The sequence below is a fragment of the Rana temporaria genome, chromosome 4, assembly GCF_905171775.1.
Source record: "Rana temporaria chromosome 4, aRanTem1.1, whole genome shotgun sequence".
Classification (NCBI taxonomy): Eukaryota; Metazoa; Chordata; class Amphibia; order Anura; family Ranidae; genus Rana; species Rana temporaria.
In genome coordinates, this window is record NC_053492.1 from 217,911,078 (window position 1) to 217,926,651 (window position 15,574).

At 39.8% G+C, this 15,574-nt stretch overlaps 1 protein-coding gene across 2 annotated transcripts in view; it reads right to left on the bottom strand.

Annotated features, from left to right (window-relative positions):
• Positions 1-5,644: 5,644 nt before the first annotated feature.
• The window catches only part of LOC120936993 (collagen alpha-1(IX) chain-like), a 56,493-nt gene continuing 46,563 nt past the window's right edge, over positions 5,645-15,574 (bottom strand). For both annotated transcript variants that reach the window (XM_040349855.1, XM_040349856.1), the window contains 6 exons: positions 15,245-15,277; positions 15,023-15,169; positions 13,622-13,798; positions 12,027-12,117; positions 11,750-11,827; positions 5,645-6,056 (listed from right to left, as the gene is read on the bottom strand). In XM_040349855.1, the coding sequence (XP_040205789.1) occupies positions 5,872-6,056; positions 11,750-11,827; positions 12,027-12,117; positions 13,622-13,798; positions 15,023-15,169; positions 15,245-15,277 (711 nt within the window). In that variant the 3' untranslated portion in view covers positions 5,645-5,871. The remainder of the gene's footprint in view (positions 6,057-11,749; positions 11,828-12,026; positions 12,118-13,621; positions 13,799-15,022; positions 15,170-15,244; positions 15,278-15,574) is intronic.

Here is a 15,574-nt window from a genome sequence, read left to right on the forward strand (position 1 = left end):
GCGCCTAATTCAAATGACTGGGAGGGGGGCATGTAGTATGGAAATGAGGCTTGACCTCACATTTTTTGACGTTTTTTTACACTGCGCATGCGCCGGGCGACTACATTTCTCAGTGCGCATTGCGGCTAAGTAGGCCATACGGGCCTATTGATTTAGACGCGGACGTAAACGACGTAACTCCTGATTCGCGGACGACTTACGCAAACGACGTTAACATTTTGAAATTTGCGACGGGAACGGCGGCCATACTTAACATTGGCTAGGCCACTAGAGCATAGCTCTAACTTTAGGCGGCCTATCCCTTACGGAAACTACGTAATTCGACCGCGTAGGCCTGGCGTACGTTTGCGTTCGGTCGTCAATCGGCGTATCCCCTCATTTAAATAATCTACGCCGGCCGCAATGGAAGCGCCATCTAGCGGCCAAAAGAAACATTGCAATCTAAGATAGAACGGCGCAAGCCGTCCTATCTTAGATATGTTTAAGTGTATCTCTGTTAGAGAATACACTTAAACATAGGTCGGTTTAGATTCAGAGTTAGGTCGGCTTATCTGTAGATAAGCCGGCCTAACTCTTTGTGAATCTACCTATCAGTGTTCAGTGTTCCGCCTATCACGGACATCCTCTCATAGGTGGAACACTGAACACTAACTCACTGCTTGGAAACTGAGTGTTCTCCTATCACAAACGAGGACGAGGAGGAGGCGCGGCTTTTGTAAACTGGATGGCCGCTGTATGACTGAATGACACAGGCATGATCAGAGGTATGCAGATGACACTATTTACTGTCCTGAGTCTTAATATGTTCAGTGCATTGGGAGTCCTGGAGCCGTAGTCTGTGACTGACATAGCAGAAGGAGAATACTAAGTTGTCAATGCCTAACGGCTCTGTGATTCTCAATATGCTGCATAGGTTTACAGACAGGACTCGCTCATTGTAGCTGGATGAAATAAGTACCGTTAGGATGCATAGTTACATAGTGCCAGCGGTCTGCAGAGGGGGTTTTACAATAGTGCTCCTCTCATGTAATTTATTTAAGTGCCAGATATCAGTACCAGCCACCTGTCATTGCCATCCGTCAGTGCTATCCATCAGTGCCATTTGTCAGTGCCAGCCATCAATCAGTGCTGATCTGTCAGTGCCATCTGTCGGTGTCCAGCCATCAGTGCCCAGCCATCTGTGCCATCTGTCAGTGCCAGCCATCAATGCGTCTCTGTCACGTGACATTAAAAATAGTATCGGTAATGGGTATCGGCGAGTACTTGAAAAAAAGTATCGGTACTTGTACTCGGTCTTAAAAAGTGGTATCGGGACAACCCTAGTAACCAGCTTTGAGAAACAAATGATTTGCCTAGACAGAAAAATAACTTTCATCGTCTGTTACAGATTATCTCAAACTTGCTCATCCTTAACCACTTGCTTACTGGGCACATATACCCCCTCCCTGCCCAGGCGAAATGTCAGCTTTTGGCACTGTCACGCTTTGAATGACAATTGCGCGGTTGTGCGACGTGGCTCCCAAACAAAATTTACGTCATTTTTTTCCCACAAATAGAGCTTTCTTTTGGTGGTATTTGATCACCTGTGCGGTTTTTATTTTTTGCGCTACAAACAAAAATAGAGCAACAATTTTGAAAAAAATACACAATATTTTTTAGTTTTTGCAATAATAAATATCCTGTTTAAAAAAAAAAACTATTTTTTTTTCAGTTTAGTCCGATACGTATTCTTCTACATATTTTTGGTAGGTAAGCGTATAGTGATTGATTTGCGCCTACAAAATAGGGGATAGAATTATTACTTTTTATTTAATTTTTACTAGTAATACGGCGATCCGTGATTTTTGTCAGGACTGCGATATTACAGCGGACACATCAGACACTTTTGACACATTTTTGGGACCATTCACATTTACACAGGGAACAGTGCTAGAAAAAGGCACTGGTTACTGTATAAATGTGACTGGCAGGGAAGGGGTTAACACTAGGGGGCATCAAGGAGTTAAATATGTACCCTGGGAGTGATTCTTCCTGTGGGGGAGGGGGACTGACTGGGGGAGGTGACCGATGGTTGTCCCTATGTACAAGGGACACACCATTGGTCTCCTCTCCCTGACAGGATGTGGAGCTCTGTGTTTACACACAGAGCCCCACGTCCCTGGCTCTGTGACTGCCGATCGCGGGTGCCTGGCGGACATCGCGGCCGCCAGGCACGCTCAACGGCCAGTGGCGCGCGGCCAGAGGCCGTATATAGACGGCCTCCCAGCAAATCAGAGCCACCTTGTGGCCGTAAAAAGTCGGCTGCAGGGTGGGAAGTGGTTAAAACTGCACAATGAAGTGCTACATTGAAGAGGAAAGAGTATATGTGAACATTCTTCATCATGCTGCAAAATTTACATGTACATAGCGACATGCTTCATGCATGGTTCTGAAGGACACCTGCCCTGATTGTTTAGCAATATTTTCTAAATGTTATAATAATGTGTAATAATGACAGCATTTTGTTGCTTTTTTTTTTCAGAATTACAAGCCTCAAATATCTTATCAAAGACCAGGGGATAGTAATATTCTGAGTCAAGTGTTTTATTTGGTGCTTATTGCTGTCTGCAACATCTCTAACATCTGCTCAATAGTGTTTAGGTCTGGACACATGTTTGGCCAGTCTATCACCTTTCCCTTTTAGCTTTTTTAGCAAGGCAGTGGTCGTCTTGGAGGTTTGTTTGGGGTTGTTATCATGTTAGAATACTGTCCTGTGGCCCTGTCTCTGAAGGGAGGGGATCATGCTTTGCTTCAGTATGTCACAGTACATGTTGGCATTCATGGTTCCCTCAATGAACTGTAGCTCCCCAGTTCCAGCAGCACTCATGCAGTCCCAGACCATGACACTCCCACCACCATGCTTGACTGTAGGCAAGACACACTTGTCTTTGTACTCATCACCTGGTTGCCGCCACACACGCTTGACACCATCTGAACCAAATAAGTTTATCTTGGTCTCATCAGATCACAGGACATGGTTCCATTAATCTATGTCCTTAGTCTGCTTGTCTTTTGCTTGTCTTCAGCAAACTGTTTGCAGGCTTTCTTGTGCATAATCTCTAGAAGAGGCTTTCTTCTGGGATGATAGCCATGTACAACAATTTTATGCAGTGTGCGGCGTATGGTCTGAGCACTGACAGGCTGACCCCTTCAACCTCTGCAGCAATGCTGGCAGCACTCATATGTTTATTTCCCAATGACAACCTCTGGATATGACGTTGAGCATGTGCACTCAACTTCTTTGGTAGTCCATGGCGAGGCCTGTTCTGAGTGGAACCTGTCCTGTTAAACCGATGTATGGTCTTTGCCACCATGCTGCACCTCAGTTTCAGGGTCTTGGCAATCTTCTTATAGTCTAAGCCATCTTTATGTAGAGCAACAATTATTTTTCTCAGATCCTCAGAGTTCTTTGCCATGAGGTGTTGAACTTCCAGTGACCAGTATGAGAGAGTGAGAGCAATAACACCAAATTTAACATACCTGCTCCCCATTCACACCTGAGACCTTGTAACACTAACGCGTCACATAACACCGGGGAGGGAAAATGGCTAATTGGGCCCAATATTGGAAGTTTTCACTTAGGAGTGTGCTTACTTTTGTTGCCAGCGGTTTAGATAATAATGGTTGTGTGTTGAGTTATTTTGAGGGGACAGCAAATTTACACTGTTATACAAGCTGTATGCTCACTACTTTACATTGTAGCAAAGTGTCATTTCTTCAGTGTTGTCACATGAAAAGATATAATAAAATATAATATTATATATAAAAAATGTGAGGGGTGTACTCATTTTTGTGAGATACTGTACAGTATATGTGACTGCACTAATATGCCAGTGCTCTTCAGTGACCTCTACTGGATGATAATATGTTTCTTAGGATCACAATGATAGACCAATATAACAATATCCTATCTTCTGACAATCACATTCAAAGTCTGGGGTGGAGGGGGGGATTTGGAATAGCAGATTGGTTGCAGGCATGTTGCAAGTCCCACATGATTGAAAACTGCAATATTTATATCATAAAACATGTATTATCAGTGTCCTTGTTAGTACAGAATGCAAACTCCTAATGAGTTGCAATAATGCATGTTCCTAAATCATATTCTTCTGCCACACAGTGGACAAGCCAAACTTTATTTGTAAAACGAGAGCATCTTAAAGTTGCAGTCTTTTTCTGATGTGATTCTGCCACCAAGTGGTGTTTCTTAGAAAAACTCTCTAAAATGATATTTTCACAAAACGAATGAACAGATAGAAATGTGTATATTTAATCACAGTTTAGAGACAACATACAGTATGTAACGTTTATTTTGTAAATTACATTTAAGTCATAATTTGCAGCTAAACTGTAACTGTAAGGACAAACATTTTTTTAATCTGTACGAACATTTTTTTTTACATTAAAGAGCATCAACAAATAACCTTAGCCAAAGGTTAAGATGTGTTTAAAAGTAAGAGTAAAACATTCATAAACTTTGCTCACAGGTATTTTTATATGGTCAATAACATATGCATGCTGAGAAGTCATGTAAGGTTTCATATATAACACAAATGGGTCAACATGGGCATGATAGCCAAGCCAATGGTTTACAAACTGTTATTATGTGCCATATTTTTAGAGAAGGTAATGTTGTCTCCTTTTGCACAGGTCATGCAAACACTTCTACAACTTGCATTTTGTAACTTAATGTCACTATGTCTTTGAAGGGGCAGACATGAATTTATTTTGTAATTCCTTGGACAAAAGGGGGACATTTTTTTGTTTTCAGTGATATTATCAATGTAAGGACAGTTTTTCTTTTTACCTTTCAAGGACACCACTGATCTAGGGAAAAGTCTTTCCTTCCAAGGGCATTTTTATTATCAGGTATAGCACTGACACAGGAGCATTTTTTTTCCAGTTATACCACTGACTCAGGGTCATTTTTTTATTCCAGTCACATCATCAACTCAGGGAAATTTTTTCATTTCAGTGACACCGCTAACACAGGGAATTTTTTTTACTTTAAGTGAGACAGACAACTTTTTTCCTTTTCCACCTATCTATTTACCTATTTTAAACTTTTCACTGGTACTAATAAACTGCTTAGAACAAACACCACAAACATATGCAACTTGCCACTATTGGCACTGTCGTCTTCTCCATCCGATGAGGGGAGGGGGCGCAGTTTCCAATCTTCACCCTGAGCACCAGTTGACCTTGTCTCAGCACTGGATCTGGCCATAAATGCTGACAGTTCAGAACTAATGCATTGGCTGCTTTTCTATAGAGAAATCTGTTTTCCTCCCTTTCATCCAATTTTATATAAAGGGGGATCAATAGGCATCATTATGAAAATAAACTTCCTGGGCTTTTAAGTTTAAAAAAAACTTTAATGCATTACAGTTTTTTTGCTCCAATAACTAACTATAAATTGTCATTTTTTCGACCTGTTCCTAAATGCAAACTCCAAACTCACGTCAACTAACAGAAAACAGAGAATAAAGAACTTCTTAAGGACTTCTTATAATGCAAAATAAAATCACTCATCCATTTCTTGTGTTATGGATTTGTATGGTCTCTGTTTTTTATATATAAAAACAAACTGTATTTTTATTTTTTATTTTTTTTAATAAATTACTTTAAGTGATAAATCACGTAGGATCTTCTATGCACAGTAGGTAATTCCTTTTCATTGTATTACAAATATTAGCCCTTTTAAACAATTAATGTTGCATATTTACAAACTTAACGCGTAATACATGATTTTGCCTTTCGCTCATGATGAAATAAGCAGCACACTCTTGAGTGAGTCAACATTAAAAGTCCATCTCATGGTCATTATGCTATTTATGAGTCTAAATTTCCTGTATGCTCAGTTGTAGGGTCAGCAGCTCCACAGCCAGTGGTTTTACATGATCCCGGTGGTCCTCTCAGTCCTGTATAACCTCTATGTCCAAGCTGTCCTCTGTGCCCACGAGGACCCACCAGACCAGGCTCTCCATCAAATGCTAGCCCTGGTATACCCCTTTCACCTGAAATACATTTGTGAAACATAATAAAGACCTGAACATTTAGCTTTTTTAATCTGTGCATTATATACATTTTTTTTTTATTTAAAGTGATTGTAAAAGGAACATTTTTTAGTTATCCTCGAAGACCCCCAACTAAGAGGTATGATACCCCAAAAACCCACTTTTCTGTACAGAAGGCCAAGGAGAATCAGGGACAATATTGTGAAAAATGTTCCGGATCCCCCTAAAAAAATGATGTCCTTTTTGGATCAAAAGGGATTTTTCAGGTGCCGGAGGTGCAAACCTTGCCGCACAGTGAGTGGACCAAGGAAAGTGACCCAGTTTAAATCCAATATAATTAAGAAGGAACACAAAATAAATAAATTGATAACTTGCAGCAGCACTCACGTAACATATGTTTTGGAATGTGAGTGTGGTCTGCAATATGTGGGTAGAACCACTAGAAAACTCTCAATTAGAATAGGGGAACATATTAGAAATATAAGGAAAATATTTAAATATCATAGCATCTCGTTGCACTTTAGAAAGGTGCATAATAAAGATCCAACAAAATTGAAAGTTTATGCCATTGACAAAGTGGAAAAAAAAATGGAGGAACACTGGGCCAAATTCTCAAAAGAGATACGCAGGCGGAACTGCTGTTCAGCCTGCCTATCTCTGTGCCTAACTTTGGAAACGATCCTCAAAAGGCTTTTTCCAAAGTTAGGCAGAAGATCTGACATGTGTAAGACACTTACACGGTCAGATCTTAGGATGCAGTACCGCATCCGCCGCTGGGGGCATTTCTCATTGAAATGCCGCTTTGAGTATGCAAATGAGGACTTAAGCAGATCCACAAAGCATTTCAGCATTGTGATTTCTGCGTAAGTTCCGATTTGCTTGCGCAAAACTAGGACTGGTTTTACAATGTGGAAAGTTAGTCACACCATGTAAAAGCCCATTCAAGCGACGGCATTTGGTATGCATTCCCGAGGGAGAACTCCACGGCAATTTGTAAAATCAAAACATGGGTTCCCCCCCCAGGAGCATACCAGGCCCTTAGGTCTGGTATGGGTTGTAGGGAGACCCCCGGTACCACGTGGGTACCTACCGGAGCATGATGGGACGGTGATGCCTATATAAATGGGATGCAAGGCGCGCTTCCATCATTACAGTGAGAAGAGGCGACGTGTCAACATCGGAAGAAGAAGAGAATAGAAGAACATGACGTCACAGAAGACCGCGATGGCTGCCTGCTAGTAATTGAGCTAACACACGAAGATAGCAGGCAGCCAGCGCTGAAGGAGAAGGCACCGGAAAGCTGGAGAAGAACCGGGGTGCGCCGAGTCAACAGCGGAGAGCGGCGAAGATAGAAGAAGACCCCCGGAGAGCGGAGAAGACCCCCGGAGAGCGGAGAAGCCCCCCCCCCCCGGAGAGCGGAAGAAGAAACCCCCCCCGGAGAGCGGAGAAGACCCCCGGAGAGTGGAAGAAGAAGCCCCCCCTGGTATTAGAGCTAAAGTAGACAGGGGGGCCTCCGGAGCAGACTAATAAATTATTTTAAAAACCCTTGTGTTGTGTGTTTAATAACTATCACTTTGCCTCCAGGTGAATGGGTAGGGGTACGATGTACCCCATATCCATTCACTTAGGGTGGGGGGCCGGTATCTGGGGGCCCCCTTATTAAAGGGGGCTCCCAGATTCCGATAAGCCTCCCGCCCGCAGACCCCGACAACCAACGGCCAGGGTTGTCGGGAAGAGGTCCTGTCCTCATCAACATGGGGACAGGGTGCTCTGGGGTGGGGGGGCCCGCAGTGCGCCCCCCTGCCCCAGAGCAGCCAACCCCCCCATGTTGAGGGCATGCGGCCTGGCACGGCTCAGGAGGGGGGGGGCGCTCGCTCGTCCCCACTCCCATTCCTGACCGGCCGGGTAGCGTGCTGGGGATACGGGTCTGGTATGGATTGTAGGGGGACCCCCTACGTCGATTTTTCGGCGTAGGGGGGGTCTCCCTACAACCCATACCAGACCTAAGGGCCTGGTATGCCCCTGAGGGGGAACCCATGCCGGTTTTTTATTTGAAAATTGGCATGGAGTTCTCCCTCAGGAATGCATGCCGAGCGACGCTGTAATTTTTTTATTTTTTTTCCCAGCGCGTAGTTTTTTTTCACCCGTCGCAACTTTATTGTCCCGTCGCAATCCACAAAGCCCGGCGTAAATTACGTTTTGCGCGCTGCACGTCGGGAAAATTACGTCACACGCATGCGCAGTACGGCCGGCGCGGGACCGCGCCTCATTTAAATTGTAAACGCCCCCCGGAGAGGAGGACCGCCTTGCGACGGAGGCACTTAAGTTACACGGCGTGTAATTTCTAGGTAAGTGCTTTGAAGATCGTGCACTTAGGTAGAAATTTAACGCCTGTGTAACTTAACTGCTGAAAGTTAAGTTAGGCAGCTTTTTTGAGAATTTGGCCCACTAATCTTAGAAGAGAAATCTCAAAGAATGAAACTTACTGGATTTTTAAATTAGACACACTTAAACCGAAAGGAATGAATATAGAGTTGGACATAAATAGTTTTTTAGAAAATTACTGAGGAGCTCCAAAACAGCCACATTATATATCTATAATTTTATTTTTATTTTTATTTATTTATTTTTATTTTTATTTTATTTTTATTTTATTTTTTTCATTTTATTTTCAATTTTATTTTTATTTTAAAAACGTATATATCTATATAAAGGTAGTGGCAATAAACATATGAGGAATGATAATGAGAAGCAAGTTTGAATATATGCCCAATTTTATATCAATTTTTATATATATATTTTTAGGTATATATTTAAGTTTTGTAAAGTCTGTCCATTGTCACTGCTCAGCAAATACAAAGTAAAAGTAACCCATAACAAAAATGGCGACATAGGAACTTCCGGGGATAATCCATAAATGGCGGGGTTAGCACTTCCCGGAACAACAGACCATGTAGATGGCTAAACAATTAATTCAAGGACATAAATAACCACATATAGATGATACCCATAGCTACCCCATGACGCATGCACGTATGCGAAATGCGTAGAGGCTTCTGGGTAATCTTCACGCAAACCTCCACGAACGGAACTACATCACGTGACACCTTTTCGGAACTTCCGCATAGTAAACAGCTCAAACACCGAGGCGTGGAACGCACGCCGGTGGGGGAACTTGAGCAGTTACGCTGGACAGACTAGTGCCAGTCGGAACAGGCACTAGTACATGTGAGTGCAAATTTTATATGCTTTTTAAATAAATGTGATACTTTTTTACCGAACGTACTACACCATATCTGGTTTTATTTCTTGGAGAAAGGAAAGCAGCAGTAAGCTGACAGCGGTATAAGGCATCTACCATATCATTTGGAAAAACAGCAGGATGCTGTGAATTGATGAGACACATTCCTGGTTGTATTAAAGGCATTAATTACACCTTGATCTGGTGAGCGCATAGCAATTAAGAAGGTGGTGGTGACACTAAGGGTGATAAGTCACAAATATTTGATCGATTCTTTTGGGATCCCTATCGGAATCTGCATATATTTTTGGAATATTGAATTTCTTGGGACATTTTTTGGGACTACTGTATTTTCTGTTTTTGGCATATATATATTTTTAGTTTACACATATATATTTTTTTCTCTTTTTTCTTTGTTTTTTTGGGTTTTGATCACTTTTGTTTGGGCACATTGGTTATTCACTTACCCATTTGATTTATTGATTTACTTATTTATTTAAAAGCTGTAGGTGTATCATTTGTGCATATATATATATATATATATATATATATATATATATATATATATATATATTTCTTTGCACATGATTAGCGCAGTATTATATGCATATATATATACAGTATGCATATAAAAAAACATTTTTTCCAAAAAAAATTTACTTCTACCCAGAGGTGTGTACTGAAACTGCAGCAGATCACTAATATTTAATTACAGATGAGCGCCGGTGACACAAACACACAAAAACATGTCATACTTACCTGCTCTGTGCAATGGTTTTGCACAGAGCAGCCCCGATTCTCCTCTTATTAGGTCTCCCACTGGCGCTCTGGGCCCCTCCCCCTTGCCAAATGCCCCGATAGCAAGCTACTTTCTATAGAGGCACTTGTGCATGCTCGCTCCAGAGCCAGCTCACTGCGTCCATAAGACAAGAGAGCATTGCTCAGCCCCTCCCCGAACTCCCGCCTCCCTGGCTGTGATTGACAGCAGCAAGAGCCAATGGTTCTCGCTGCTGCATCTCAGTCATTCAGGAGGGTGAGACCCGGGAGAGTCTCGGGTCTTGTGCAAATCACTGGATCGAGATCAGACTTAAGTAAGTATAAGGGGGTGGGCTGAGGAGGAACCTGCACACTGCAGGTTTTTTGCCTTCATGCATAGAATGCATTAAAAAGTCAGCCTTTACAACCACTTTAAGAACAACTGTGGCTGTACAAGGAAAATCTAACCAGTAGAAGCTAACAGGCAACACCCAGAACTTACTGGTGAAATTTCCTACAGGTTTAAGCGGCCTGAAAATGGATGACTGAATATATACACTTAAAGTATAACTAAAGGCAAAACTTTTTTTTGTTTTGTTTTGGATGGAGTGGGGATTATTATTATTATTCATGATTTATATAGTGCCGACAGTTTACGCATCGCTTTACAATGTAGAGCGAGGACAGCACAATTACAGTACAATTCAATACAGAAGGTACAGGAGGGCCCTGTATGTAGAGCTTACTTTCTTAAGGGAGGGGGTGGTGATACAAAAGGTAATAGCTGCAGAATGATTTGATGGGGGTGGGATAGATTAGAACCCCTGTCAGTTGTTATTGCTGCCTGTGTCCTTGTTAAGGAGATTTACCATCTCTATTTGTCCTGTTTACCATTATCATTGAAAGTGAAAGTAAAAAAAAATCCCAAATTTTGGGTTGCCCCCAGAAAAGTAATAGAGGGAAATTTTCCAATGGGGACACTAGTTATGGTGACCTGGGGGTCCCCAAGGAATTCTCTTCATTAACGGGGATTTCCTCCCACTTCCTGTCTGGCTATGGGATGGGAAATTAAGATACATTTCCAAAATGGGACACAGAAAAAAAACTGACATGGGTTATAACCCTCCCTTGCTCTATCTAAAACTGATTTGTTTTCCCATATAGTTCATATTAAATAACGTGGAAACCAGAGGTTTATATTTTGAAGACGTGCTTAAATGTTTAGTTGATAGACAATTTTTTCCCACCAATACATGCTCAAGGTAAACACAACATTAAAGTATAGGCTGCTCGTCCCTGTTTAGCATCACCACAGAAAACAATTAAACCCCTTGCATCAAAAGTCCCAATGGAATGTATTTATTTTTGCACATGCTGACACACACAATACAGTATGCAGCAGTAAGTAATGGTGTTGTTTATAACAACAAATGGTGAATAAAAGCTTTTAAACAGTACATGGTAAAATAGCTATCAGGAATAGTCACAGAACTCATACACATGAAACTACAATCAGACAAAGTGACAAATACATCTAAGAAATTTAAGGAAAACCAGCTCTGTAAAATCAGTGAAGCAAATGAAAGGCTTGCTCTAAAATCTTTCAGTACTGAGAACACATAAGCTTTATTATGCATTATCTCCATTCACACAATTGTGTTTCTGAAAAACAGTCATGAAGCATTTCACTACTGACCTCTTTGTCCTGGGTCACCATCAAATCCAACGAGCCCATATCCCTTGGGACCTCTGTCTCCCTGCTCTCCAGGTTCACCTACAACACAAGAGATACAAGAGATCTTAAGTCTTTTGTAGTCTTTTATAGTCTTTCTTTTAATGCAAAAGTAAACAATAATGGTGGATTAGTGGGTGTAATGATGTCGATATAAATTATATCTTAATGTATTATTTTTTTTAGATTTTATTCATTTATACCTACAATAAACATGGTTAAAATTCAGAAAAATAAATACCCCTTTGTCCTTGTTTCCCTAGATCTCCATCTTCACCATAAAAGCCTTCTGGGCCATCTTCGCCATCCAGACCTTTGATTCCAGGTTTACCCTAAATATCGTGTTTTAAAACATATATGTTATATATATATATATATATATATATATATATATATATATATATATATAGCATTACATTTATATTCCATAATTCAAATTTATAAAATGAATTGCTTAAAATTATTTGTTTATTGGCTATGTTGAGTTGATACATGAATTGTCACATTTTTCATATATGTTTAATATTAGCAGAATCTTAAAAAGATTGTAGAACAACAATATTAATATATGCCTGCTCTAAGACACAAATGCATTTTAATACCTTAATCTCGATCTTATGATTTTTGTTTAAAAAATCCCTCAATCTATATCTGTATGTAGGTCTATGGGAACAATTGTGCTTCTTCTCTGAAGAGCTGTCCTTAAATCCTAAGCCATATTACAGGTAACATTGTTCCATTGCATGTATTCATGTAATGGTTTACAAGATGTTTCTGAGAAACAGTGGGGTTGATTTACTAAAACTAGAGTGCAAAATCTGGTGCAGCTCTGCATAGAAATCAATCAGCTTCTATTTTTTATTTTTTTGTCAAGGCTTAATTGAACAAGCTGAAGTTAAAAGCTGATTGACTACCACGCACAACTGTACCAGATTTCGCTCTCCCCAGTTTTAGTAAATCTCGCCCAGTGTTTGTAAGTGAATAAATGTAAAGTTGTATGAACATTATTTAATGTAAATATGTATCCATCTCTCTAATTGCATATAGAACATATAAGCTATCAGTAATTACTAATGTGATCCTGCCAAGTTTAATTATATACAATTATATACAACATTTTTAGTTATACTCTGATACTCTGAAGAAGAAGGTAGTTCTCCACTGCATTTAAAAAGCCAGGAGACATTGTAGATCAGGGACGTGCGGGTAGGTCAGTGGTTGGTGAGGCACTAGCTAGTATCAGAGCCAGATACACACAGGTTACATACGCCATGATTATTAAAGCGAGAGCAATAATTCTAGCATTAGAACTCCTCTGTAACACTAAACATGTAACCTGTAAAAAAAATTAATGCGTCACCTATGGAGGTTTATAAGTACTGAAGTTTGCGCCATTCCACAAGTGTGCGCTATTTTAAAGTATGATATGTTAGATATCTATTTACCCGGCGAAACATCATCTTTCACAAAAAAATTGGGCAAACGTTAGTGATTTTGCAAAACTGGTGTGGAAAGATTGATTGAATGGCGCTGCTATTTTAAAGATTGCCCATTCCCCAGAGTGTAGTGGTTAAAAACGAATGAAAAGCTTGAACATTGGCAACACATTTACAAGTTGCTTTATCCAGCATAAGAGTCTTGTAAGGTGTAGAGGGAATTAGCTGAGGGAGTGAACTGTCTAAGGTAAAGTGAAAATGGACAGTGTAATACAGCTGAAAAACAAGAAAGACGAAGTGAAGATGGTAAAGTTGAGAAAATGAAAATTGGAAAGCATATTGTATGATAATTTACAGTATGGAATGACATATTCATTTTCCTTATTGCTGATATACTCACAGGTTCTCCTGGTGATCCTGGTAGCCCTACAGGTCCTGGTGCTCCCATAGGTACGTCACCATACAATGGGCAAACACTTGCGCATTGTCGTCGTACAGACTGAGCATATGAAGACATTTGTTCAAGAACAAACTTTTGACAAACCTCAATAACACGGGATGCAGGAAATAATGGCCCCTATAAACAGAAAATATTTATATTATTGAATATTCAGTCTATAGCAGGGGTGTCAAGCTCAATTTTATCACGAGCCACAACAGCATTATGGTTGCCCTTTAAGGGCCAGTTGCATCTGTAAGACTATATATATTATATATATTGATACAGGGCTTTGTGCAGGAACTCAACCACACCCTCCCCGGATGAACTGCATCAAACAGTGGGTGTGGCCAAATTGCACTAACAGTGGGAGGATCTTAAAGTGGTTGTATACCTGTTTTTGTAACTTTTACCTACAGGTAAGCCTATAATAATGCATACCTGTACTCAATTAAAATATTGAACTAGACATATAGGAACCTGTAGTCTATGTCCAGATTACTGCCCCTGCAACATTTTTGTGTAATCCATTGCCCTTTCTTTATCACTGGTACATTTTTCTCTCCTGTCATGTTTATTTTAATGGAGAAAACACTGAATCCTGTAACTGATAAGCTGCAGTTTGGCAAAAGAAGTGTTGTGCAGAGCTTGGGGCCTGTATCAGGAAATTACGATTTCTTTAATTTCTTTAACAGAAATGGTGTCACGTTTACTAAAGACAAATAGGCTGTTGACTTTCCAAAGGAATTTTAATTTTTCAAGAGAATTTTCTCTTAGGTTAGTGAACGAAATAAAGCACTGTTGACTTCCATCATCTAATCATTTGAAATAACAATTATAGTATTTATTTTATCTTGAATGAGATTGAGTATACTTTGCAAAATTAATGTACATCACATTCACTAATCTAAGGGAAAATCCCCTTACAAAGTGAACATTCCCTTGTAAAGAGAACACCTTTTTTGTCTTTAGTAAGTCAGCCCGATGGTTTATAAGGATTGAACCATAAACTAGCCAATACAAACAATGAAAAGGACCTATTTTTTCTATCCACAAAAACTTTTAACTAGAGATACAAACTAATCTATGTGAAATTAATAATACACTACTGTAATAAGTACTGTCATATGCTAAAGACTAGAGTTATCTTTGAAAGTGAGACTTTTATACCTGTCAAATGTATAAACGAACATCTCTTTTTGTTAGATAAGTGCATGTGTTTGCTGGCACTGCAAGCACTGCTAATAAGGTTGGTTTATACACTTCTGTTAGCATGACAGATTTGCTTATTACTTTAAACTTTTTGGTAAGATTGGCGCTCTGTATGTATTCATATTTCAACATAAATTTTTGAAGTTTTACCCTTGACCCCATTGGTCCAATATTTCCAGGAACTCCACGATCTCCTGTAGGACCTTGCTCTCCCTCTCGACCACGAGTACCAACCTCTCCTGGAGGTCCTCTTCTTCCAGCAAGTCCCTCGTGACCTACTGGGCCATTGTCTCCACCCTAAAAGTATATACTGTTTAATGAGCAACTGTATACTACTCAACTGCAGACTGCATTCATGTGAATCATACTTACTTTGCCTTTGGGTCCTTTTGTTCCCCTTTCACCCTTTAAAAATTCAATGACAACACTTAAATGAAAAACAATTTTACCAAGATTGTGTAGATCACTACTTAAACATTAGGGTATATATGTTTGTAAAATTATGAATTTGTTGGTGTATATGGCTTATACTACTATATAAATAAATAAATAAATAAATATATATATATATATATATATATATATATATATATATATATATATATATATATATATATATATATATATATATATATATATATATATATATATATATATATATATACACACACATACACAGTATCTCACAAAAGGGAGTACACC